A 26435-nucleotide genomic window follows, 5' to 3' on the forward strand; every position below is an offset into this window, starting at 1 on the left:
CATTTCCGTCAACTTCCTAATGGCGACACCCAATGATGCAAATGAATCGAAGCAAGTTCCCAGCTCCATGTCTGGTCCAGATCCAGGGCTCGCAGAAGAGTTGAAGAATGAGACCATCTTCATGGAGACCACGCTTGAGAAGCAAAACGACATTAGTGTTGAAGAACAACTTGCTTATGCTATTGCTAATGGAATAGACATCGACTGGTTCCTAACTAACATGGCAAAAGAAGAAGAAGAAAGGAACAAAGAGTTTAAGCAGACCGTCGCCAGCAGCTCCGAGGGGAAAAATGTGAGCCAATTATTGCCACGCAAAGTGGAAAGCAAACCTTCTGAAGATAATGGCCAGCAAATTCATGATCGCTCCATGTAGAACACAAAAAAATTCCTGCCTGAGGTCGCAATGCTGCAATAAATATGTTGTAATAAGAGATTTCATTAGTTGAATGTGCAATAATATATTGTCGTCAGTTTAATTTTGGAGACAAAAATTACGTGTTAGATATGATTCAGCGTTATTATATGTCCTAGACACGCTTCTAGAAACCCCCAAACTCTTTTTACGTTTTATGTGTAAAATAACAATTTCAGTCTTTTGCATTTAACGATTTTGCGCTTGAAGATGTATTTGCCCAAGCATTAATCAAATAGCACTATATATTGTTTCCTCGATAACTTCGTTTAGGCCAAGAAACTTAAAAATGGGATTCTTTATTGGACCATTATAGAAATTACGGGATGGTAAAAATGAAATCTTGTAGATGTTAAAAATTGCAAAATATAGCCCTTTCTTTGATTTTTGCTTTCACAGATTTTTCAGCTCATAGCCTATTAGAATAATGACCAATTGGAATAAAGAGCAGTTTGGTTGACATATTGAAAGACCCGGTTTATCAAGGACGTTAATTGCGAGACTTTCTTTTTTTTTTTTTAGCAATTTAGTACACCTAAATTAAATTAATTTATCATGTGAATGGATATATTCACTTTTATTGCATCTCCTAAATTTAGACACTTTTTTTTAGATTAACTACACTCTTGCAAAAAAAATAAATACTCTTAACCAAACCCTTCTTTTTTAATCTTTTCTTCGATTTGGAGAAGTATCCTCTCTACCTTTAACAAAAACGATGGTTGAAAAAGGTGTTTTATGAATAATAAGAAAGTTTTTTTTTCCCTAAATTATCGTATCCAATCGTGCCCAATTGGCTGGCCTTTGTGGGCATATTTTCCATTTTAGAGGACCCTAATTTAGACCATAACCTATATTAGGTACGTAATCTTCGTTAATTATTAGTAATTATTGCACTATATATTTTGTTCTGAGCAGCCATTTCACTTATGGAAGGTAAGTAATTTTTTAATATACATGAACTTGACCTTCGTCAACAAGTTCTCAGTATATCAAGTTCAATACAAAGAATAAAGACTTACAGGGTATACAACGATTACAATTAATTAATTCATTGCGTGAAACCGTATAAAGGAAGTTTATGAAATTGGTAAACAAGTATTAGATAAGTTCAAATTCCCAAATTGCCATACCATACTCTTCCCCCTCGTTGGTACATAGGAATGGTTTGGAAAGGAAAGATCTTTTCAACTTGTTCAATTCATTCCAACATTTGGTATCGTTCATTTATTAAGTGGAAAACCCCTTTCCCACACAATGTTCATTCCAACTTTTTTCTAGAATCCCATTTCTCTATAAAAAAAAAAAAAAAAAAAAAAAAGGAAAAGCTCTTTCCACCTTTATCCTAAATATCTAAATAATAGGGTGTCAAATTTATCCTTAAAAATTTTTACACTATGTTGTGATATCTTAGGCTAGTTGTGAGTTCAATTAATATTTGAATGTAAACTTTCATAAATATTAATTTTTCTTGTATTTTAAATAAAAATTTTCTTTTATACTAGGAAACAAACGTTTTAATATACTTTATTCTTTGACTTTTTGAACAATTGTGCAAGAATTCTTTTTTGAATCTTATCGAAATTGAAAATAAATTATAATTGTCCGACTTCATGTAATTTATATTCTATGCTGCTAATTATATTGCTAGTAAATGAAAATGAAAAATTTTAACTTAAAAATCTATTTATGAAAATGAATCAAGTATTACAATTGAAGAAATTTGATATCAATCCTTATTTATTTTTGAAGTAAAAATATCAAAATTTTACATAAATAGACAAATACTGTTACAGAACAAGTAAAAAAAGTAATAAGACATATTACATAAAATAAAGTAATCCAGAGCAATTAAGTCAAATTTGTATTTAGTATATTCCATTATGACATTTACATATTAATTATACCAAATATTGTAAACTAAATAAACATTTCATTCTGACTTGTCTGTCAAACCCTGGAATAATATTTTTTCTCGCCATCCTGGGTGGAAACATATATTTTGGGTGGAAAAACCTTTCCATTTTGGGCACTTCTGCGTAACAAACAAGGAGTTGTAGTTTTGAACAGAAAAGAATCAAAATGATGGCAGTTTAATACAAATCATTTCCCTAGCGGGCATTTGAATTCTTGAGAGTACGATTCTCGCAGAGTGAATCTATGTTAAATTAGAATAGACAGTGATAATAGGAAACCCCAATAATTTTTTACGAACCCAAAACCTCTCGTTTACGCTTTCTTAAACTTACCATCCGAATACACAAGATACATGCTTACTTTTCTCTCTCTCTCTCTCTCTCTCTCTCTCTTTCTCTCTCTAGTTTTGAAAAGACATATGATGCACACTTGTGCCTTGCTTGGATTGAAGGTTTTCGTTAGAAAATATTATCGTTTTTCGTGATCACATTTCCCTATCACCTTTTTCCCTCACATATATCAAATCGCTACAGTAATTTTTCCATGAAAAATGACGGAAAATGCAATCCAAACACAACCTTGATGTTTTGCATGGACACAATGAAAACTAGTTCTGGCATGCCAAACATACGGGGAAATTTTCAAATCTTCCGCATGGAAGTTAAAAAATAAAAAAAGGAAGAATTTGGAAAGGAAGTGAAGTCAACAAAAATCTTGTAAGGTACGATACAATGGTTTGAAAATCGGATCAAACTAGTTAGTTTTGTCGGTCGAATCAAGATGAATTGGCCATGTCTTTGATCCGATTCAATGATTAACTCAAAAATTCAATTGCATCAATCAAACTTAATCAAGAATTGATGGTAAAAATTGGAAGGCTCAATCAGTCTTTACTAATTTTTTTAATTTTCTAAAACAAATATTTCCGTCTTATTTGAATTTTTTATAATAAAATAAATAAATGAATGATTAAAATTTTGAACTAGAGTTAAATCGACCGAACCACAAATTAGAAGCTTTTTCAATTCACTCTTCGACCTAGATTTAAAAGCATTGGTAGGCTACAAGGTGACAGATAACGGAAATTATTATTGGATGACCACGTCAAATGATTCACATTTTCATTCTACTCTTTTTTTTTTTGTGCATAATTACAAGGTTATTGTACAAAACTTTCCATTTTGTACACCCGTCCAACGTGGAAATGGAATATTATGATGAAAAATACTATAATTACGCTTCTCCTTGTCGTTTTGGTTCACCACTTGAGATTCTCGGTGACATGTTTTCTATGCCAACCCAATGCCACTTATAATATTGTGCCAAGTGTCTTGTTATTATTTACACTTATGTTAAACCAAACTAAGTTGAATTATTAGAAAATTAAAGTGTAAATAATAACAGGACACTTAGCGCAATACTATAGATGACATTGAATTGGCATAGAAAAACATGTCACCGAGGATTCCAAGTGTTTGTTCACCAGAATGGTAGTTACCGGAGCAACAAATGGTCAATTATATCCGTCTCAAAGACATGGGATGATTCATGATTGTACCGAAAAAAGGGGTATGGGATGATCACCTTTAAATCGACGTCCAACTACCAAGGCATATATTTCTTAGAAGGAGCAAAAATCACGTGCTCGAAGAATACCATGATGATAAACTCCAAAATGGTTTCTTCATTGATGGAAGGAATGGAATAATTGTGACTTAATACTATCATGGAGGCTTTGGATGCTCTCTATTTAGAGAGGGAATGAAAAGATTGCACATCATCTTTTCATCCAACGGAGGACAAGATGTTAGCAGCCAACATTTATCATTTGATTCTAGCACCAAAACTATGTGGTGATCATAAAAGCAGCGGTGCCTCTTTTTGGTGTCATTTTAACTTGCAATTGCAATCAGGCTACATCGGCTGCCCTACATTTGTAAGGAAGGTCCATTCTCGACAGAAAAGAACAAAATAAGGTTGTGCGTGCCAATCTGGAACTTTTCCCAGGCCATACAAAGATACTGGTCCTTCACGACTGTCAAGTGTGGATGAGAGGAAGACTGAGTCAAAATACTTGTGACAGATGGGGAGAAGTTTCCTGTCTGAACCCGTCCGCTATTATTGGCTTTGACGATTGTAGATTCTAATACTAGTACACGACCCTTTTCTTTTGAGCCCGAAAAGTACTATTGCTATGGATTAGGGAACCATTTCTGGGATTCTGTCTGAATGGTAAGCTACTCATACATTATACTGAGGAGGAAAGGAAGAGGAGAGAAAATGTTGGAAGGCAAAGCTCAGATAAAGGAAACAGATATGCCAAGAAAGATGCAGATTCAAGCAATGACTTCTGCTTCTGAAGCTCTTGATATTTATGATGTTACTGATTGTACCTCCATAGCAGCCCACATCAAAAAGGTACGCTGATACTAATCTGCTACGCCATCCAATTTTCTGATGCAAAGAAATCTAATCAATCAGTACATTTTTGAACTGATGTAATATGTCTATGTGCTCATTTGACGAAGCTTGCGTGCATCTAAATGGGCTATCTGTTTCATATTGGCAGGAGTTTGACAAGATGTATGGGGGTGGATGGCAATGTGTGGTTGGCTCTAATTTTGGTTGCTTCTTTACTCATTCAAAAGGAACTTTTGCTTATTTTGCTTTAGAGACCCTCAATTTTCTTATCTTTAAGGGAGCTTCCTCTTAAATCTTGTTGTTGTATATGATAGAAAGAGAGGACTTTTCATCTAATGATATTGGAATATGAATATGCGTCGGCTGTGATAGCAAATGCTAATATGTTATTCAATGGCCCTGTCACCGGATGAACCAGAGGAAGTTCAAATTGATCCAAATGTAACTTTCCTTGCTGATGGGTGAAATTATCACTTGTTGACTATGGATATGGAGCACCGCGTCCAGGTGTTTCTCTTTTTAAAACCGCATGATACAGATTGAACCCAAATTTAATGTTTAGAATAGGTTCTCAACCATTCCAGCTGTGGCAATTTTAGTCTGAACCGTCATTGAATGCTATCCTTGGCTTTGTATCGTATGACAAACTAGTCAAAAACACCGAAGTGCGCCAGGCAATGCAAGCTGGTGATATTGGCTATTTGCTATCTCTAAGTTCTGGTTGAGGCTATTCCTTTGGGCCTGTAGCTACTTCAGCATACTATACGGTTAAAAATTTCTTCAACTTTAGCTGTCTAAGGACTGGGAAAACCTAAATCTATAGTGCACGAGGAAATCAATTTTAGTTTACCTGTCGAAGGCTCTCAGAATATTGCAAATGCGAAACGCTTGCCCGAGAGTTTGGAAAGAAAAGGTTCATGTCAGAAAGTCAATTTTTCATGTACTCTTTTTAAGGGTAGGATGACACTTTCCGCAGATGTAGAGCAAGAGCAGTCTGCATCTGTATATCAAGCTTAACACTGCACAACAGAGTAATCTTTTAGGAATTACATACCAAAAAGTGCATTACCATTCAGCAATTAAAAACATGTTGTCATCATGAAATGGTTAGCGTTTTCCATCCTCAGCAGAAAGAATGGTCATCTACAAGATGCATTTTGCACTGAACTATGACTATAGCAACATAATGGTATATAATAATTCGAGAATTATCGAGGCCCTGGACAACATATTTTCCAGTCCTACCAGTTAGTGTAGTATTATGTACAGCAAAGAACTCGATTCCCTAACTCCGTTACTGAATTTTGTACAAAGTACTACATTACCATATCCATCAGCATATCATCAATGATTCCAGTCAAAATTTTCTGTTCTATGTCAATGACAACTTGATCAATTTCATCCAGAGTAAATCCATTCCTCCAACCGAAGTCCCAACCTCCATTCACCACTCCCTTGCACCACATATCTTTTTGGAGCACTGTAGAAAGAGCATCTACAACAATTGTCTTACCAGCAAGCTTGCAGTAGCTTCTCAAATACTGTATTCCATCAGAAATCTCATTGACTAAGTGATCAAGGGAGATGCAGATTTTTGACTTCTTAATGCATATATGTGGCAATGGATGACCTGCAACTCTAAATTGAAGGCTTTTCTGTTCCAGTAACTCTTTTGCACATTCAAGTAACAGTTTGGTGTCAGCTGTTCCATGGGAATGTAAGCCAGGTTTGTGTGACACTGCAGGTTGATATGCACGAGTCTCAAATAGCTCCTCAGCGTGACAAAGAAATGATGAACTATCCAGAAGTAGTTTTCTTGTGTTGTTATCCCTTTTACAGCTCTTCACCTCAGTTAGATTGCAATTGATGCTGCATTTAGCATTATCCATGGATCTGATTTCGTTGTTGGGCTGGACAGAATAGGTAGATTCACAAGGACAAGTTCTGTTGTTACTGCAATTATCTGCCATAAAATGGTCTTATGTTAACAAATGGCAATGTGGATGTATCTCAATGCATCTTGAGTAGCAACTACCAGGAAGACAGTAGCTGTAGCCTTCTGTGAAAAACAGGCCTAACTCCTAAGAAAACAACCTTCACAGCATGTTTGACCAACCTCTCTAATTACCCCGGGAAAAAAAAGGGAACACGGGATGTCATCCTTTTAGATGCACGTGGATAGACATGTATAATCACAGAGTATCATCGTTTAACATGCATGTGTGACTAATTTCATGCAGATTTTTTACAAAAGATGTACTTATTTTCTTAGATATTTTTTTTTGTATATTGGTTCAGCAAAGGCAACAGAGAAAAAAGGCCTATGCTCTTAAGACTGTTGCTTGTTAAGCAGATGAAAATTATCAGGTTGGGGAAGCTTGAACTTCTACTTTAATTTATGTAATTATTACTGAATTATTTTAGCCTCTAACTTATTGTTTTTTCGATAAACATGTAATCTGTGTAATATTTGCCGTTTATTCCGTTTCATTCTTCTTTAAAAAAATGTAAATGAGAAAAGTAAGAGGAAATATGCATATGTACACAAGGTTGAGCCTACAAGACTTATTTCTTGCTTTTTTCTTGTAGGGGTGAGTGTCTGGCAGGAGGTAGTGGGAAGTGAAAGTAAAAACTTGTCTTTTGGTAGCAACAGACGAGCACTTTTACTGCCTGCACATATTGTCTTTTCAACTCGGCACAAACTTATAACAGGTTATTTTTGCATTAACATATTCAGATGCATCTACATTATAAGTCTAATAAATAAAAAGGATCTACAGTTGACTACTAATTAGTTAAAGCAAAACGAGTCTTAACGCTTTGTACTGGTTAAATACAGGGTATATCGAGAAGAATACTCAAAGATGACAGTAGTTACATGAATGACTGTCTACTAGAGCTTACTTACAAGTCACAATGCAGTTTGAAGGGGGGAAAAAAGCTAATTACCATCTGAAGTTCTTTTCCGATGCACATATGCAAAAATTTAAGTCCAGTTCATAGTCCCTTCTCCCTTCCCTATACTGAATGAAACATAATTCAATAATATCTTACCTAGGTTTGTAGGAGTATCTTTCTTTTCATCACCAGGGAGTTGTTCTGAAGAGGTGATCCCTTTTGCAGTCAAAGCTTCATCGTCCCCAACTTCAGGGTCGGCTGGAACATCATCATTCTTGTGTTTTTTTTCAACCTGCATTATCATATTCTATTTATATTTGCATATTAAAAGCAGAAAGTTAATGTTTAAGATTAAGCTCCAGTCAAAGGTACAATCCAGGAACAAAATGCCCACTGTTTAAACCGGAAGGAACTAAATTGGAATATGAGACATGCAATGCAATCACTTACAACAATTGTTGAAGGTTCACTGGCTCTTTTCTCATTTTTGGCATTCTTCTTTCGAGCACTCGAGTTCAATAATGTAGTCGGAGTAATGCAGTCTGATATGGGATCCCATGTTGAACCTTTTTGTGCTGACACTCGAACTTTTGTAACATTTGGTTCTCTCTCAGGTTTTCTGGGATTTGTAGATGCTTGTTTGTTGATGTGGTGAGATTTAGCTCTATCTCTTAACTTTTCAGTATCAACTTCCACTTGCTTCCTTGTATTCACAACAGCTCTTTGAATTTTGGGAACAACTTTGTTCTCATTTGCATCTTTCTTCTGTAGTTTGGGCTTCCCAGGAGTAGAAGCTTTTACTGTTGTAGAAGACAGGTTGTCCTGACGTTTAACTGATTTAGTATCTTTTCTAGCAAAAGCATCCAGACAGTCCTTATCTTCTTTTTCTTGAATAGGCCCTTTTGCTGGAGCTTTTTCCACTTGCAGTTTTCTGTGAATCTCAGTGGAGTTTAGAGCTCCTTCATGACTATTATTAGGTCTTGAAGGAAGCCCTGCTTTAGTTTTCCATTTCCTGAGCATCCTTTTGGTGTCTAAATCTTGATGGATATACTTCTGCCCGAGAAGCTCTTCGTCCAGCAAACCAGAAACATGCAACGGCTTTATAATCACAATGGGTGCGGCATCATAAGCAAACCTTTTCTTCCATTCAGAAGCATTTGAAAGATGTTCAGGCCCATCAACAGACTTACCTGTCAAAAGTCCTTTATATTGCATGTCATCAGTTAGTTTATTCAACTTCATTGGCCGTGGATCCACCTTCTGAACCGTAAAACGAGTCCTCATACTTGCCATTGGCAAATCAATATCGAATGGCGTTCTTTCCTGATTTAGTGCCCTGTCCTTCCCATAATGCTTCTGAGGATTGGATAGTAATGGTTTTGGAGGGATTGCTTCTAGACCCATCAGTTTGGCAATTACATTAGGAGCCTTGGGCTTCTCCTCTATAGATTTTGATAGCGAGAGGTCTGAAGAAGTGTCAAATTCATGGGAGTGAAACATTGAGGATTGGCTTGAGCTGGTGGATGGAACATCCAGTGAGAAGTCTGACTTTGTTCTATCAAAATAAGGCTTTTCTTCTGAATAAACCTTATCTTCCTCGGAAGTCTTTGCTGCAGAATATGCCTTTTCCTCGTTGGAAACCTTTGGCAACAGATTTTGCCTGGCAAAGCTCTCTCTTATCACTTCTCTAAGCTCCTCGAAACAATCTCTGGTGGATCCATCAACAGAAAGTCTTGGATTTTGAAACTCCAACATTTTGCGGTCGTGATATCCAAATCGCTCAGACACAGTCCTTTCAATGCCAATTCCTTCATGGCTTCCACCTCGGGCCCTTTCCTTGTGCTTTTTCTTCAACTTAGCCATAATTTGTGAAGCTTCTTGAAGCTTCCCCAGCATTGTGAGAGACTCCTTTAGATCAAGAGCTCCCCTCAACAATTCTTCTGCAATGTCTTTGGTCTGCCTATCAAAACCTTTTTCCTCAGGCCAAGAGTCTGTAACTTGATTTATTTTTTGTGCTCCTCTAGATATTTCCATGAGCTGGTATGAAGAAGGATTATGTAGCTGATGATCTGTGGGCCCTTTTGAGACTCTGTCTTTCCTTTCTTCCTTGAATGAGAACGACGCACTCAAATTCTTTTGGTTCTTCTGATGTTTTACCTTCTCCTTCGACTTGAGAGAGTCAGTCTTGGATTTTCTATTCGTCTTACATTCCACAACCCCTTTTGGATCATCACAAGAGAAGAACGATCGGTATACAACCGACTTTGGACCGTCTTGAGGCATATTCTATCACATAAAATTTCATAGAAGAAGTCAGATACTGCTTAATCTCTAGAAAACAAAACAAGCTTAAATTTGACCAGAGTTTGCCAAGCAAAAGCTTGCGTCTGCCTAATGCTGGTTTCGAAAGTGAGTCCATAGTTTACAACTGTTCCTCTGCTAGCTAGCTTAATGTCACAAAAAGCACCGGCACAAATATTCCAATATATTGCCGTCTAGAACAATTATGTGATTGTCATACAAAAAATATACACTTAAAAAAATGTATCTTCTTTGGATATTTTCAAATAGACGCTATTGGTCATCTTCATTCCTTAATTTCAATTCCCTACAAACTTATCAGGCAAAAGCTGTTAAAACGTGTTTCTTTGCGTGTGTTTGTGAGACAGAGAGAGAGAGAGAGAGAGGAGGAGAATTTTGGAGGCAATGCAGATCTGAAATTGAAAATTAATCTAGATCACAGACAAATTCAGCAGGTAAAACATAGCAGAAGCGGCTAAAACACACACAGATCATTACCCCTCCACACAAACCCCCCCCCCCTCTCCCAAAAAAAAAATAACAAGAAGTCTTGTCTTTACTTGCATACCTGCTGCGCTCTTTGAGTTTGTTTTCTTCCCTCCAAAAAACGCTTTCTCTGTCCCTTTTGATCAACCCAATTTCCTGTCCTTCAGCTTCATTCGAAAACCCAGATGAACAGCGCGTTAATGCCAACAAAAATCATCGAAAAAATGAAATCTTGGGGCTAAAAAGAGAGCCTAAAAGAGACCCAATTTTGCAAATTTGAAGTAAAGACTAAAACACGTTCAAGAACTAACGCAATGATGATCACTGACAATTGATTGATCAAGACCCCTCAACTGTTAAGGGTTAATTCTCACCAGCATCTGCATGTGTTCTGGTGCTTTGCCCGTTGGTGACGAAGAGCCCTCAGATCCACGCAACTGAGAGGAACCAAAACATTTAAGCTAGCTGGTAAATCTTGAGCTTGACTTTGTGCCGTGTACCCACAGCAATATCTCTATCAGTCAATATCAATATCCGTATGTCTTTTTAACGAGAAAGAACAGTTTTTTTTTTTGTTTTTAATACTACTGCAAGAACTATTTGTTCTGATTTAATTGCAATGGATTATTGGTTGGCAAAATGATGGTTTTGTCGTGTCGTGTGTAAGCTGAAGAAGGATACTAAAAGAAGCAAATCTATTCGAAAGCTTGACGTGGGGAAGGGAAGGTCGGTCCAAAATTAGCAGAAACTGAACACTGGCTAGAGTCGTATTATATACACGGACCGTGAAGATAAGATATATGATGAGAAAATGGCCCGGTGGACATGCACATGAAATTATTGATTACGGTCGTATTCGTAGATCAGTAGCAATTGTATCTGTATCTATCTAACTGCTCTCTCCTCTTTTTTTTCCCTCGGTGGGGGCTGCTTGTTCGGTGACAAAAGATATGTTTTTAATATGCCAAAAACATTTCAATAATCATTTTACACAATCACTTTTTTAGCTGACTATGAATTTCTTGCAAACATGATGATTGCCGCATGATTAGAAAAGATCCCCTGCTCCAAAAAAGAAAAAGGAAACAAGAAAAGACTAAACCAACTGTTCTTTGAGTTTTTAGATCAATCAACAAAGACAAAATTCATCAATAATTGGTATTCGTTGCACTACGTTAGCATTTGATTTAACAAAAAGTCTTGCTCACCCACCTGAAAGCAAGTAAACCACTAAAAGTCGCTCGCCGCCATAGTCTTTGGCTTCTTGTCGCCAAAAGAAAAAACAAGAAGAGTACTATTACTTTCGCTCTGGCATGCAATTTGGTCTCGAATGTCTGCGTACACGTTACCATCCATCAGTCCCAACCTACGAATTCATTGAGTTGCATTCACCAGAGAAGGAACGCTACCCGAGCAAGCAAACTAACTGAGATTTTACATTTATTCTTCCCTTATAATATATTTAGACACACTCTACTTTTTCCGCTTTTATATAGTTAGATCAGATGATACATACACAGTAGACGAATCCAGAAAAATCACATGATTTCGTTTGAACAGCTTTTTCAAGTTATTTTTCTACCATGCTCTTTTGTAATTTTTCTTAGAAAAAGCGACCTTCGCTTAAAGGTTATTGGTCAATTAGATAGAGGTAGGGTGATTTATCTGGCGCGATAAGATTCAAAATGGGTTGGTTTCAAAAGTTAAATTATGCAAAGCACCACACTTTTATTACTACAATAGATTCATTTCTTGAGGACAGAGGACAGAGGAAGAGGAAGAGGAAGAGGAGAGGTGCGTGCGTGCGTGCGTGGTTAAATATCACAGTAAATGCAGGCGGCAGCAGTAGTGACCAGTGAGATTTGTAAACCGCAAATTGATAATAAACCCCCATACATGAAAGAAAAAGAAGAGCAACCCTTTTTCTACTCACAAGATTCTTGTCCAGGGCCAGGCTCCAGCTCCAACCCTTTTTCTTTTCTGACGGCCCTCATAAATGTAAAATTAATAAATTCTTTCCTAGCCTACCATGAATACTGATGCATGGGTCAGTCTGTCAGATGCTTACTCTGTCATAAATGTAGGACCTTGGTTTGGTACTACTGTCTGGGTTTAAATTTGAATCTTTCCAGAAAACTAAACTCCGTCCGGTCCCAATGAATGAATATTATTGCATTATTTTTTATTCTTCTCCGGCATTTCCTTTTACGATGAACATCCACCTCCTTTCCCTTTTTTTTATGGAGAATTCTGATGGACCTCACTGGGCTTTGGATCGCTGTTGCTTTGCAATCCTGAAGGCTCCAGCCATTAAGGCTCCATATATTATTAATTAAAAAAAGTCAAATCGACATGGACAGTGTAAATGGGCCTCAACATTGTTTAGGTGCGCGATCAGGCCTGCCTTTTCTTTCTGCTTTCGTCGCTTTTCTCCGCTTTTGCCATCTACCCAACAACAGTATTTTTTAACAAGCCCGTCCAGGGGAGGAATCTCAGCTCTATTATTTTACTTATTTCATTAATAAAATAATGAGGAGGAGGACAAAGAGCCTAGCCTTCCACAATCCATACAAGAAGTTCAATTGTCATAGCAAAAAGATGAGTTAATGTGTATCGTACCCATGCATGCATGAGTTGATCGGGGGTTGTTAAATTGGGCTGTGACATCTTATACAGGGGGTTATGTTCCATGTACATTGTTCATAAGCAGGTAATAGTTGCCGTTGTTTTATCCTTTACTGCATATGTTTTTTTTCCTGATCTTCTTTTCGGTCAAATCTGAGACTAGGAGAAATGGACATTTTCACCCTCCTATTTCTCTTGTATACTTGTTCAATACGGGTGAGCAGCAATTAGACAGCTGAGCGGCTAAAAGATTTAGTGGTAACAGCGGACTCTGATAATGACAGTTTAAACAATCATGCATGTGGTGGCTCTACTGATTAGATAGGTAACAAATGAAGGATATCCTACATCATGCAAAACCCCTTTCATGCAAGAGATGAGCAGTTGATAGCTCCTTTCACAAATGAAGAGTTATTCTTGAAGTTACTTTTTCTTTTCATGAAAAGACCATTTCGATTACTGAAGTAGACCTTTATTTAAGACTATGTATCTATTCAAGACTAGGTTACGTGGAGGCTAAATGAGAAAAATTTCCCCAACTCGTTGTAGAAGAGGAGAGAAGTGTTTTAGAAAACACAGGAGCTTGCTCCAGATCACTGCTAAATCTTAGCAGATGAAATGTAGTCGGGTAGGTGGTCAAGTAGCCAAAGAAAAATCTTCTCCGAGATGATAAAATGCAGCCAGGTAGACCTGAAAGAATCCGCCCCTTGTTTATGGGCCTCAGCACATGGTTGAATAAAACATCATGTATCGCATAACTACTCCTACATCAGAACCGCAAAATGATGAGATTAGACAAAACCTTGAACGTTTTAAATCCTAGTCCTGCTTTCTTCTTGTTGTTTTTCTCCTTTTCCAAAAGGGACCACCTGAAGTTTAGTGGTGAATCAGAGGGTATATTATACTTAATTCTGAGTCCTCTGGACGGATGGCTGATGATTTAGCAGCAGAAGAGGATAAACTAGAGAACATGGAGGGAGAGGGAGTTGTCCTTATAAGGAAAAAAGTTAGTTGTCATGATGTATGCTTTCCCGGGCTTTTTGCCAACCGATCAAGAAAACAACAGTCAATCCAATAACAACTGTGAATCTCTCTCTAATATTCTCTCTCTTTTCTTTTTCTTTTTTTTTTTCTTTTTTCTTTTCTCTTCATTGTATTGTGGTCTGTACCCACCCGGTCCCCTTTTTGCTCCTCATCAAACATGCACCCCACGTCCCTCGCTCAACAAAGTAAACTCCACGCAAAAACTAGAACTGCCTTCCTCTGCTTCTTCTTCCTCTTCTTCTTCTTCTTCTCTTTTGACATCCAATCAAAACCAGAAAAACCCTTTTCCTGTTTCGTTTTACTTGGGAGGTTCCCTCATGGTCATAGGCAGGAGGGTTTTTCTTTGGTGTCATTAGAATGAAATTTTATTCTCTTTTTGGCTGCATTATGGAATTGAAATGCAGGAAGCCGGTGAGGTAAAAAGGTCAAAAACAACGTGGTATGGTTAGCGAAGAAGTCCGTGGCATCAAGAAGTCGATTTCCTTTAAATTAGCAAAGATGTTTGAGATCCCAGGAAGGCAAGCTCATAGTTTAATCCTTGATAGCGGGCATGGCAGTGAGAGCCCCATTGCGGATGCAGATAGGTTGGTGTTTAGGAGTCAAGGTGGCAAAGCTGCTTCAGATGCTCAACACGTAGGTAGTGTTTATAATCGGTCTACGGATGCTGGCCCTGTTTCCAGATTATGCAGAGAGGGCGGAAAGTTAGGAGCTCCCAATTCAAAGGAATCTAGACAGCCTTCAGGTGTGTAAACAATTTGCTATCTTTCATGCATGTCTTCAGAGCAAGATGAGTTGAACGTGTTTGCATATTGATATGCATTTGAATGTCTCAATCAAGAATCACGATGTGGTGCTGATCAATGGACAGAAAAGTCTCACGAGTCCTGTGCATTTTTTTTTTTTTTTTCCTTGGGTTGGTCAGATTTGGAATTGATGAAGGAAAGATTCTCAAAGCTTCTTTTGGGAGAGGACATGTCGGGGGGTGGAAAGGGTGTCTCATCAGCTCTGGCTTTGTCAAATGCCATTACAAATCTTGCTGGTAATGATGCAATTCTACACATATCCGGTAGACTGATTTATAATTGGATAATCCAGTGATCAAATAGAATGCAATATGATCTAGCATCACAAATTTCAATTCATTTCTATATAATCTTGTCCCGCAGTTGAAAAAGTTTTAACATCTGGAAACCATTGCCTTTTTTTTTTTTTTTTTTTTTTTTTGTTGGGGGGGCGGTGGGGGCAAAACATGCAGCTTCTGTTTTTGGGGAGCAGAGGAAATTAGAACCCATGGCTTCAGAGCGGAAATTGAGGTGGAAAAAAGAAATCGATTGGCTTCTATCTGTGACGGATAACATTGTTGAATTCGTCCCCTCTCAACAAGTAGCAAAGGATGGAAAGAACATGGAGGTGATTTACTTTCTCGTTCTCCCCGAGGCTTTCTAGTTCAACTTATGATTCCAGCGTTTAAAAGGGAAATTATCTCTCTTCACTTCACTTCAGGTATGTGAATGGTTTCAATGGATTAGAAGCCGAGAAATCTTTTCATCTTTTCCATGCTTTTAACAGATAATGGTCACTCAACAAAGAAAAGATCTGCTCATGAACATCCCAGCATTGCGCAAGCTTGATGCGATGCTCATTGTAAGATTCTCTCATCTCCTCCCCCTATTGCGCAACAGTTCATATTCATTTGCATGCTGAAAGAATGTAGCAATAAACAGGACTGCCTGGATAATTTCAAAGACGACAATGAATTTTGGTACGTCTCAAGCGACGCCGATGATTCTGAGAAAGGTGTCCAGAGGGATGATAAATGGTGGCTGCCAACAGTCAAGGTTCCTCCTAGTGGCTTATCAGATGCATCGCGCAAATGGCTGCAATATCAAAAGGATTGTGTCAACCAAGTGCTCAAAGCATCCATGGCCATTAACGCTCAGGTCCTATCAGAGATGGAGATCCCAGACAACTACATTGAATCTCTCCCCAAGGTACAAATGAAGAAATCAGAAGTCACCACGGCCTTCACAAAATCTCTAAGTTTCCTTCAAAAAAAAGAAAAGAAAACAAGAATCTCTAATTATGATGTAATAATAATAAATATTTGTTCACCACTCTGGTCTTTGGTAGAATGGTAGAGCAAGCCTTGGGGACTCAACCTATAAGAGCATCACTTTCGAGTTTTTCGATCCCGAACAGTTCCTTTCAACCATGGACTTGTCATCAGAGCATAAAGTCCTTGACCTAAAGAACAGAATAGAGGCATCCATCATCATTTGGAAAAGGAAGATGCATCATAAAGACGGGAAGTCTTCCTGGGGTTCAGCAGTGAGCTTGGAGAAGAGGGAGCTCTTTGAAGAGAGAGCAGAAACAATCTTACTGCTACTAAAACAGAGATTCCCTGGACTCCCTCAATCCTCTCTTGACATCTGCAAAATCCAATATAACAGAGTATGAGTTTAGACCAAATTATTATCTTTTATCTAAATGTGCCCCGAATAAATTTTTAACACAAACTTTTGTTCAAGGGTTCAAAAATTGTTAGTATTCTTTTCTAACCTGATATAACATTACAGGATGTGGGGTATGCAATTCTGGAGAGCTATTCAAGGGTGCTTGAAAGCTTGGCCAACACTGTCATGTCTCGCATTGAAGATGTGCTGTATGCCGATAGTATTGCTCAAGATCCATCGCTAGCAATAGCTAAATGGAAGCCATCGCCAGATTCCTCGCCATCACCACAACAAAGTGGCGTCTCAAGTCCCGGAGAAGAGACGGAGAAGTTGAGTTCTGCTGCAGAGACACCCACTTCAATGACGCTGTCCGATTTCATGGGCTGGAACTTGGAGCAGGCAGAGTCAGTCAAGAACCTCCCCAGTGGTAATTTAGAGGGTTACTCTAAGGACGAAATTGACAAGCCTACGAGCAAACCAGCTAACATTAACACCAGCAAAAAGTTCTCCTACATTGATAAAGTTGAGTTGAGCTGCTTGAGAAGTCCAACTGCTCGCCATTAACAGCAGCACTAGAATTGCCATCCTTAAAAGAAGGTGGGGAAACAATAGAAAGATAGCTTGCAGGGGATCAGTTGGACAAGATGCTGCAATAACAATCTAGAATATGAAGCTAATCTATAACGTGTAAATACTCAAAAGACCCTTCAAGGAGTTGATCGAGTTAGCATACCTTTGATTGCTCTTCCTTCCTCCCATGGACAGGGAAGTACAAGTTATCCATTATATTAAGTTTGGTCCAGTTGAATATTTTGCTTTTTGCCCCCAAAAATTTTAATAAGTACAGCAACCACGATTTGTTTATTGTGCAGCGTCTTCAAAGAGCATAAGCTTTGTTAGCACTACCGATACGTTTTCCTCTTCCTCCGAAGATCCAACCATCATCCGTGCTAATAAAACATCTCATCACCTACAGCTTAAATATTTCAAAGATGCTAATACGGGTTCGCGGCTAGGCAGGCACTTCAAAATTTTAAACCATAAACTTAAGCTCAATGTCAAGTTTCGCGAGCGATGGCTGTACCCTAAAAGGGGCAGTGCTGATCTTCAAATGAGCTTCGAGTTGCAATAATCTCAAAAAGAAAGCTACTTAAACTTCCGAGTCATCAGTGGAATTTCCATTTCCACATTTTAATTTAGGTTTCTAGAGATCCTATTCTGAGCATCTCAGCCGACAGATATGTTCAAAACGAGCAGTAAAAAGAGACTCTGCTTTACCAACCACCACCAGCCTCCTTACAAAGCCATAAACTATAACTAATTATGAGTTAAGCATCAAAGGCCACAGAGAACATCCAAATTAGGCTACTATTAGTAAGAGGAATTCAATTAGCAAAGACTCGTAGACATAAAATTAACAGACATGGATACGAGTCAAAATCAATCAATCTTTCTTTAAGAAACCTTGCCAAGCCTTCATTTGGAAGCCTCATTTTAATCAAGTCTTACAAAATCTTAAGGAATCTATGCCGCAAAGTCAAATTACTCCACTAAAGATTCCTCATATCCAATGCATCTAGACAACGGTGGAAACAGCAGCATGTATGGCATCAGCTAGAAGAGGGACTGTCTGGGAACTAAGACCTGCCATGCTTATTCTCCTGCAGCATAGTAGATGACAAACAAAATTAAACTAGGCAACCTTTTATTCTTGAATAAGAACCATATTGTGTAAACAAGCAAAGCACATCCTGTAGATCTTTGAGCAATAGCGAACCTTTACTAATGCACCCTAACCACAGGTAAAACAATATCTGAGAAAAAATCTTCTTACCCGTCAGAGGTCATGTAAATGTGATATTCTTTAGTCATGAAAGCAACTTGCTGGGCATTCAACCCCGTGAAAGTGAACATCCCTATTTGCTTGATGATATGACTCCAGTCACCAGGTGTGCCTACAAAAATATATGCATTCTGTATGAGGACCTACAAAAATAATCAGAATCTATACGAGAAGTATATGCATATTCTGAATGAGAACCTACAAAAATAATCAGACTCCATATGAGAAGTATATGCATAACGGAAACAACAGCCCAAAACTTGTAAAAGTATATATCGCAAGGCCTGAGATAGATGTGACAATTTCCATGGCTCTGTTTGTCCAGAGTGAAAGGCATCTAGCAAATTATCAAGCTCCCTTGAATTATTTATACCTTGGGGCTTATAGAAGCAGGAAACTATAAGTAAATAGAGGCAAGATGACATATAAAACCCCAGCAAGGATCTTCTAGTAAGAAAATATCACAAATAATGCAAGTAGAAAGAAAACATAAATGATAAATCATTTGTTTAAGTACCTCTAGCTTGCAAAGCATCAAAAAGCTTCTGGCGCATGCTGATAATCCGGTCAGCCATAGCTTTCAGCTCCACTGTCCATTCATCGTACATATGGCTGTAGGCAAGAAACAAGTAAGCTTGCAATTACAGAAGCAAAAATATACGGACTTAATGACAATGACACTCCTTTCTAAATCAGTTGAGAAAAAACATACCTGTCCTTCAATATGGTAGCAACAATAGATGCACCATGAATGGGTGGATTTGAATACATGGGTCTGATGACCAACTTCAGCTGGCTTTCGACTCTGACTGCTACATCTGCAGATTTGCAGACCTGTAAATGGATTCCTGGTGAGAACAGAGTTGCAGTATGCTCATTGATATGGTAAATATCTCAACTTTCATGAGAGACAGCATAGTTTGACGGAAAATGTAAACCTGTCTATGTTGGAATTAGTTTGGTCTTTCAGTCTATTCATTGCAAATTCCAGTTCACCTCACTTTATGTCATGATATCAATAACAGCTCCTTCAAATGTTGTCTTAGATGTTTCAACGAAACCATTTTATATAAAGACTAGAAAACCATCACTAATGATTTTAGAAATTTTAGGTGAGGAAATCATCATTTCAGATACCAATTAGGAAATGATCCGGTTCCATATCAGAAATACTTACGATGCTAAGTGCACCAACACGCTCTCCATACATTCCCATGTTTTTAGCATAACTTTGAGCTACAAGACATTCACCACCATCAGAAACAAACATGCGAACTGATTGAGCATCTTCATCAAGACTGCCACTGGCAAAACCCTGCAATGTCACTAGCATGTCCATTAATTAGATGGTATTCTTTATTTAATTGTGCCAGAATAAATTGCATATTAGCTGCTACCTGGTAAGCACTGTCAAAGAAAGGTAGCAATCCTTTTGATCTCATCAACTGCCTGATTTGTTCCCATTGCTCTGGAGTTGGATCTACACCAGTTGGGTTATGAGCACATGCATGAAGAAGAACTATTGCTCCTGATGGGGCAGCATTTAGGTCATCCAGCAGTCCTGTAAAAGAAAAAGTGCCGATAGACAAAAAAATCCGCATTTCTCTAGATATATAAATCACCTAATACAGATCAACCACAGATAAGTTCCAATTCAGTGAACCAAGTTCTGAATAGGTTTGACTAGAATCTCTGAGCTGATTATACGTGAAAAAACAGACCCACCGATAGTTGTAGCTGAAAAGTCATCCATATGCATGTACTAGAAATCTTAAGAGAGATGGATTACAAGTATACCTTGGAAGTCCAGACCTCGTGTTTCGGGGCTATAATAGCGGTAAGTCTTCACTGACAAGCCTGCTATGGTGAACACTTTCGGATGATTTCCCCATGTTGGCTGTGGAATATATATGGTGTGCTGGCAAAAAGTGTGGACACATAAGTACGATCTCCAGATAAAGGAAATTTTGAAAACCCAAGATACCCACCTCATGATAATGCCTTGCCAAAAACTCAGCTCCAACCCTCAATGAACCAGTACCAGACAAGCACTGCACGGTAGTTACCCTGTTCTCTTGAATGGCAGGACTGTTTCCAAAATCATAAGGTTCCCTCAAAAGGGGAAAAGGACGACAAAACAAAAACTGAATTAAACAAAATAGAGTAACATGCAACTAATAGAGAGGAAAGCCTTAGTATCTATTTGATCTAAAGTCTTCTCAGATTAAACATCTATCTACCGTACAGAAAATTTTTAATAACAAAACATAATGAACGGACAAGCTTGTACATCATTGTTGACATGTAATAAAGATTGCAAATCAGAGAGATCAATAGTCAAGAACTTTATAACTTCTCTATGGATTTAAGAATCAAAGCAATTTCAGCATGTGACACACCCTGACAGAACCTCAATACAAAGCATTCTAATGGGATACTTAGATGATCCCATAGGACATTTATAAAAGTATCTAATGTAGTAGACATGTGATAAAATGATAGGACAGTATTAGCAGTACAATAAATGACCATGAACAATCGCTGGTTAGGCAACTAATAGATAATGGAGCCCTGGAAATTATGCAGAAAGAATTTGACACAGGGATGTTCTAACATGATGAGAAAAAATAAAATAAAAGGAAAGGATACTCTGATATCTCAAATTAGGCACCCAGTTGATAAAGCACATCCTCTTGGATTCTATTATTTTCGCTATTCATAAATAACTTACTTAACAAGTTCAACGATTTTACCTGTCAACACCGAAAATGAGTTTGGCACTTAATTTGTTAAATTCAGCAAGCCCAACGATGGGAAGATACTCCTTTACACGAGACCTGCATGTGAACAAAATTCATGACCTGTATTTGTGGGTTTACATATTATAAACTGCACAATTTTAAGAGCATGAGTCAAGAAACTTACGTATCATTTACAAGCATTTGCTCTGCACGTCTCACCACATTCAGAACAAGGGGTTTCCCTTCCTGTTTTCATTGGCATAAGAATAGGTACTAAACCAACAGCAACTCTTCAAGCATTAAATTCATACACACAACAAATACATGCACCGATAGGTTATACATGCATAAAAAAAGAAGACCCCAAAATACTTGATAACGCTCTATCTGTTTTGGAATGAAGGGTAGCTTAAAGATAACGAGGCAAATGAAAGGGAGAGGGGTGCGGGAATTTTACCTCAGTTCGATAGGCTCCAACTCCTAAATTTAACTTCTTTGGGCTCGGATCCTTGTTGTAAGCAACAGTGACCTGTTCCAGTCCGAAGCACAAAAAAATACGAAGACCAAAACAGCAGTCAGAAACCAAAATGAATGCAGTCCAAAATGCTAACCAATACAAACCACTTCACTAAATTTTACCAAATTACTAGTGCTAGTATATGAGGTGAAACAGGCATCATAGTCTCATTCGTTCAGGTATAAAAGTTGATCAATAACGAATCAATCTCATAGGGATTTCCCTACTATACCAGAATAGTTAACGAGCGCGAAAATTGAAGATCACAAGCAAAAATCAAATTTAGCCCGGTGGTACTAGAACCAGAGCTCATTTCTAACCAACCCGTTTTCATATTCTATCTCCCGCGCGGACCTCCCGTCTATAAATTTAAAAATTAACAATAATAAAAATAATCGTAAATGCCAATGATGATAACAATAATCAGATCAGATATCAAATGCAGTTAAATACACGTAACAACATCATAGACAACAGAAACACACAGAAACGTGATGTGTAGTATCGAAAGAGTACCCCTAAAATGGGATCTTCAGGAGCACGAACAACGTTAGCAAAAACGGAATCACCATGACCAGAGGCCATTTGTTATCAGCGAATAGTGACTCTTAGTTCAGTGGGATATTTCTGACTTTCTTCTGGTCACAGAAGGTTACCGATGGGATCACCAACAAAACAGATGTACACTGCCTTTATTAAACGGGTTGAAAATTTTTTTGAATGGTCTCCGAAGAAACAATGGGCCGTAAAAAGGTGGGAAGGACGACGATGAAACTGTGGGTTGTTTGTTCCCTTTAAGTTTAACCAAAATTTAAAAAACGGTGGATGGTAATGGCGCTGTTGGATTCGTTGTAAGGTTGATGTCCTGGAGTGGGCTTCAAGAAAGCTTGTTTACGTTTTCTTTACTTCCTCGTGGGAGTAGCATTTATTTCCAGAACGCAGTCGTATCGTCTCCACAAAAATATTTTTGAGGAAAAAAAAGGAAAAACTATTTCACTAGACTTTGATTTATTATGCAGAGATCTAGTGACTCATAATTTGTCACATCATTTCATGGATTCAAGTAGTAGAAATGTGGCAAAATTTGAATCGTTAGATCTATCAAATCATGTCTACCCAATTTTTTACTTTAATTGTTTATGGATACTTTTTTTTTATACATTTCAATGTATAATTTTATTTTTTTTTTAACATTAGCAGCATTGTCGCATAATATGAATTTCAAATTTCAAATTTAAATCATGACCATATGACATTCATTCAAAGCTACTAGTATTAAAAAAAAAAAAAATTACTGTCAGTACATAAAAAATTAATCCATTATTCATAATTTATACCATTGCAATTGTGCACGACAAATTCAAGGCCATGTATACAAAAATGCATCATCATTGATTAGCAAGGAAGCCTGGTTTACTTGGGCAAAATTTCATAAGTGACCCCATTCAGCCTTGCAATGGTTTTAATTATTGTTAGGCCGTCCTCGAGTTATGTACACGATTCCAATTAGTCCCCTAGTGGGAACAATTAAGATTGAAAGAAAATGATACTACCCCAATCAAAAAGTAATAAACCGCAACTAGAAGAAAATGATGTCTATTTGGATAAAATGTGACAAAAATAAAAATTGGTGGAACAGACTCTGTCCGACAGAGTGAGAAAAATAACATATGGTAAATCGGGCAATTCAAATAATTTGATCACGAATAAGTCTCATTTCCTTGGATTTTGTTCAAATTTTATTTGAAAAAATAACTTTTTGTGGTGTAATGTATGTAAAATTATATTTAAAAAAAAAGTGTAAAAAAAAGGTGACTGAAAAGCTTATTTAGGATGCAACAGGAAGAAAATTTTTTTTTTCCAAAATCTTTGACCGCCCAAACAATTAACCAAACTAACTTGATATTCAGTAAAATCAACCAAAATAGTTGAACTCAATCGGTCAATCTAAGTGGGTGCATAGTGCATTCGTTTGATCCGGTGATGATTCAGTTCCTTCGAAATATCTCTGAAATTCTTTAGGTCCACTCCCTCCTCCTAGTATAGAATAGATTAGAATATATATTACGGTTGTCGTTTCTAAAAAAAAAAAAAAAAAAAATCAGTCAATCTGTCCCTCCTAAAGGCCAAATCGAAACAGCCATGGCCAAATCTCTCTCCTCTTTTCCCTCAGTTGGCCCCACATTTGCCTGGAAGCCAACACTGACATTGATTGTAGAGTTTAACTGCACCCTGGCTGCCCCGTTAAAAAGTGGCAATTCCCAAAAACCCTTTTAGCGACGGGTTAAGACTCGTCATCATCAATCATGCAATGACAAGGCAGACAAAGCAGTATAATCTTTCGAGCAAGAACCACCTGTCCATGACTTAAAGAAATCACTAATTACTACTACAATATTACAAACGGGGAGCTCTATGTTGCATGTAGCAGAGAAAACCATTGGCAAGAATTATGCTAGTGTTCTTTTACCCCGCCGAATGAACAATGATCGAAGATCTTTATTTTGAGCTAATTTCCAGCTTAGCATGCTACGTTTTAGCTTCGGAGACTCCTGCAGCAAGCCCACAAACAGCACTCATCGTTAAAAGAAGATTTGTTCTTGAGCAGACAATTGTACAGTTAAATCTCAACCACCAAGTATGGAACGAGATGATGCACCTGAAAATGAAAATTGGGATGCTGATATTTTACTGGTAACCCGTCGCGTGCTGGCAATACTGCAAAACCACATGCCCGTTTCGACGTGAAGATTCAAGGATAAGATTGCGCTTTTTTCCATTAGCATTTCAGGTTTAGTCAACTTAGCATCTTAAAATTTGCTCAGGACACATAAATTTGATTACCTGGAATTGAAAAGCTCTTTCTTTTCTCGGAGCTCTCATCAGATGTCGAGTTCTCAACTAGAGAGGGCTTGCAGTTGTGCGTGTACAAGAAAAGTGGCACCTCCCCCGTCTGAAATTCTGCAGTCCTAGCAGCTATCTGCCTGGATGGGGCAGAAGAGGTCGATATCATTGTAAGAAATTACGCAATGAGGTTACAGATAAACAAAAGACGTGAGAATGTTACCTCGAGACAGTAGTGTTAGTCCTCTGAAGACCTGGACTTGCTAGTTAAAATTAAAAGAACAGAACAGGACTGTCAGGAAAGAAATCATTATCCCATGGGAAGAGAAATGGACGAATTTGAAGCAAGAAATGAACGGAAGAAATTTCATGTCTGAAATGGTTACGCGGTAATATATAGCGACAGTAATATCTGGGAAAGTCGGCATTCCAACAGTGTGATCTGAGAGCAAGCAGGTGAGAGTACTTTTCCCATGTCCCGATTCTCTGTTCATCAAAAGAATGACATGCTTCTAGTAAAGACGTTTGCCTGAGGTTTCTCTCACCAATGCCACAGGAGTGGGGAAGGAAACGGAATATTGAGGGGTAAAAGAACAGAAAAGGAAAGGTGGAAAACTGCTAATATTAGTGCAAATCATCAGTACTAACCTCTTTCAAGCTGTCAATTCGAAGCTCGGCCTCAGAAACAGAGTTGGTATTTAAAAGCCGACATTCAAGATTAGCTGAGACGCTTCCGAGATGATCAACCACTGTAACTACAGCCCTACTTATGTACTCCTTTGTGTTCTCCACCACACTGCAGAAGATTATGTAGTAGAACAGTCGTTAACAGACGCATCCTTTTCTTCCCTTTTATTCAATTTCTGATTTGTGCTAAAAGTTTAGATTGAAATGTTTAAGCTTTGCACGAGCTATGAACCTTGGTTGTTTACAAGCAACGTCATTGTTTATCTTATTGACAGGTCACATTCAAGAAAGTTGCCAAATTTTTTTAAAATATTTTAAAAATTGCCCACATAATGGTGTTTCAGGAGCTCTCAGAATTGCCGGTGTATGCCGTTTATGTCTGCAAGTTAGAGGACTCACGTTCTCTTCTCCTTAGCATTCGAGAAACTCGTCTCGCAATAATTTGCAGCACGGCGAAGATGAGAGCACAAGTCCTTGAGTTCCTGCAAACAGGGCAAGATAGGAGTATTCAGATGAACCATGAAAAACGAGTAGAACGTTACACGCACCCGGAATTCGAAAGATTTCCATACGCACAAGCAGAGACTTTTCGAACTGCGTCCCTTCATCAGTTTCAGCTTCTTGGTTTTCGGCAGCTAATGATTTCGAGTCCTGCTGATTCATTCTCTTTGCAACAAACAAATTGAGGTGCACAAGTAAGAGGAGCGAAAGAAGAAGATGATATTCGGAACTTCTTTGTTTCTACTCGGTTTTGCAGATTGGAGACTGGTAGGTTTCTGTGATCTTGTGATACATTCTGTCGAGCACTAAACAGATGAAAACCAAAATCTAATTAAGAGAGATTCTTGTGCATTCATGGGCTGTGTCACTTTCAATAAGGACAAATAATAGGCAAGCCCCGTGATACTTTGTTCGCTCCTTTTCTTTCTGTCTAAATTCTAAAAGAGCGCATCCACTGATGACAACTACACAGAAAATTCAACTTCCGCCCTCTTCACTTTTCAGGTGACCATACGATACGGACCATGAGAAGAAAGTGAGTGGCAAAGTCACGGTCCAACATTAATTTTCTGCAAATGTTTGGGTAGGAAAGTAACAATGGAAAATTCAGAATAGCCCGTGGTGCTTCAATTGTATGAGATGTGATGCAATACCAAGTAACTGCAAGCTTCCAAAATGATTAGCTCGTCGTGTTTTTTGCCTTCAGAACTACTAAAATATGGCTCCTGAAAGGTAACTAACTATG

General features: G+C 37.9%; 5 protein-coding genes across 12 annotated transcripts; 2 read left to right on the plus strand and 3 right to left on the minus strand.

Annotated features, from left to right (window-relative positions):
• Positions 1-4228: 4228 nt before the first annotated feature.
• Positions 4229-5300, plus strand: LOC113692617 (dynein light chain 1, cytoplasmic-like). The gene is made up of 2 exons (XM_027211056.2): positions 4229-4747; positions 4899-5300. The coding sequence occupies exons 1-2, from the start codon at positions 4559-4561 to the stop codon at positions 5040-5042; spliced, it is 333 nt and encodes a 110-aa protein (XP_027066857.1). The 5' UTR covers positions 4229-4558; the 3' UTR covers positions 5043-5300.
• Positions 5301-5905: 605 nt separating this feature from the next.
• LOC113692608 (uncharacterized) lies at positions 5906-11176 on the minus strand. Of its 8 annotated transcripts, none has more exons than XM_072052682.1 (5): positions 10765-11176; positions 10510-10602; positions 8099-9934; positions 7805-7955; positions 5906-6713 (listed from the first exon to the last, which is right to left on the minus strand). In XM_072052682.1, the coding sequence occupies exons 2-5, from the start codon at positions 10513-10515 to the stop codon at positions 6067-6069; spliced, it is 2640 nt and encodes an 879-aa protein (XP_071908783.1). In that variant the 5' UTR covers positions 10516-10602; positions 10765-11176; the 3' UTR covers positions 5906-6066. The 8 variants fall into 8 exon arrangements, with proteins under 8 accessions (XP_071908783.1, XP_071908782.1, XP_027066840.1 ...); XM_072052681.1 differs by having other exon boundaries at positions 10747-11176; XM_027211039.2 differs by having other exon boundaries at positions 10810-11175.
• A 2697-nt stretch (positions 11177-13873) lies between these two features.
• Positions 13874-17367, plus strand: LOC113692610 (rho guanine nucleotide exchange factor 8-like). Its single transcript, XM_027211046.2, has 7 exons — positions 13874-14846; positions 15027-15143; positions 15360-15514; positions 15674-15748; positions 15829-16095; positions 16235-16555; positions 16681-17367. The coding sequence occupies exons 1-7, from the start codon at positions 14546-14548 to the stop codon at positions 17119-17121; spliced, it is 1677 nt and encodes a 558-aa protein (XP_027066847.1). The 5' UTR covers positions 13874-14545; the 3' UTR covers positions 17122-17367.
• Positions 17368-17985: 618 nt separating this feature from the next.
• On the minus strand, positions 17986-22360 carry LOC113692611 (aspartate aminotransferase, cytoplasmic). The gene is made up of 12 exons (XM_027211049.2): positions 22175-22360; positions 21599-21670; positions 21326-21387; positions 21154-21237; positions 20389-20488; positions 20198-20318; positions 19798-19961; positions 19578-19715; positions 19113-19234; positions 18918-19012; positions 18392-18512; positions 17986-18218 (listed from the first exon to the last, which is right to left on the minus strand). Exons 1-12 carry the CDS (start codon positions 22241-22243, stop codon positions 18134-18136), a joined length of 1233 nt encoding a protein of 410 aa, XP_027066850.1. The 5' UTR covers positions 22244-22360; the 3' UTR covers positions 17986-18133.
• A 1626-nt stretch (positions 22361-23986) lies between these two features.
• LOC113695259 (probable protein ABIL5) lies at positions 23987-26317 on the minus strand. Its single transcript, XM_027214284.2, has 8 exons — positions 25766-26317; positions 25589-25671; positions 25151-25298; positions 24889-24988; positions 24726-24765; positions 24503-24642; positions 24318-24376; positions 23987-24210 (listed from the first exon to the last, which is right to left on the minus strand). Exons 1-8 carry the CDS (start codon positions 25850-25852, stop codon positions 24109-24111), a joined length of 759 nt encoding a protein of 252 aa, XP_027070085.1. The 5' UTR covers positions 25853-26317; the 3' UTR covers positions 23987-24108.
• Positions 26318-26435: the final 118 nt, after the last annotated feature.

Source organism: Coffea arabica, chromosome 6c, assembly GCF_036785885.1.
Source record: "Coffea arabica cultivar ET-39 chromosome 6c, Coffea Arabica ET-39 HiFi, whole genome shotgun sequence".
NCBI classification, from domain to species: Eukaryota; Viridiplantae; Streptophyta; class Magnoliopsida; order Gentianales; family Rubiaceae; genus Coffea; species Coffea arabica.

Coding starts and splice junctions, on each gene's coding strand:
- LOC113692617 (XM_027211056.2), top strand. CDS start 4,559: ATGGTAAGCTACTCATACATTATACTGAGGAGGAAAGGAAGAGGAGAG. Junction 4,748..4,898: donor TAGCAGCCCACATCAAAAAG/GTACGCTGATAC, acceptor TCATATTGGCAG/GAGTTTGACAAGATGTATGG.
- LOC113692608 (XM_072052682.1), bottom strand. Junction 7,956..8,098: donor GTGAACCTTCAACAATTGTT/GTAAGTGATTGC, acceptor AAATATAAATAG/AATATGATAATGCAGGTTGA. Junction 6,714..7,804: donor AGATACTCCTACAAACCTAG/GTAAGATATTAT, acceptor ATTTTATGGCAG/ATAATTGCAGTAACAACAGA.
- LOC113692610 (XM_027211046.2), top strand. CDS start 14,546: ATGGTTAGCGAAGAAGTCCGTGGCATCAAGAAGTCGATTTCCTTTAAA. Junction 16,096..16,234: donor ACATTGAATCTCTCCCCAAG/GTACAAATGAAG, acceptor GGTCTTTGGTAG/AATGGTAGAGCAAGCCTTGG. Junction 16,556..16,680: donor GCAAAATCCAATATAACAGA/GTATGAGTTTAG, acceptor ATAACATTACAG/GATGTGGGGTATGCAATTCT.
- LOC113692611 (XM_027211049.2), bottom strand. CDS start 22,243: ATGGCCTCTGGTCATGGTGATTCCGTTTTTGCTAACGTTGTTCGTGCT. Junction 19,962..20,197: donor ACGAGGTCTGGACTTCCAAG/GTATACTTGTAA, acceptor TTTCTTTTACAG/GACTGCTGGATGACCTAAAT. Junction 18,219..18,391: donor ATTTACATGACCTCTGACGG/GTAAGAAGATTT, acceptor ACTATGCTGCAG/GAGAATAAGCATGGCAGGTC.
- LOC113695259 (XM_027214284.2), bottom strand. CDS start 25,852: ATGAATCAGCAGGACTCGAAATCATTAGCTGCCGAAAACCAAGAAGCT. Junction 24,989..25,150: donor GAATTGACAGCTTGAAAGAG/GTTAGTACTGAT, acceptor TTTGATGAACAG/AGAATCGGGACATGGGAAAA. Junction 24,643..24,725: donor ACTAACACTACTGTCTCGAG/GTAACATTCTCA, acceptor TGCCCCATCCAG/GCAGATAGCTGCTAGGACTG.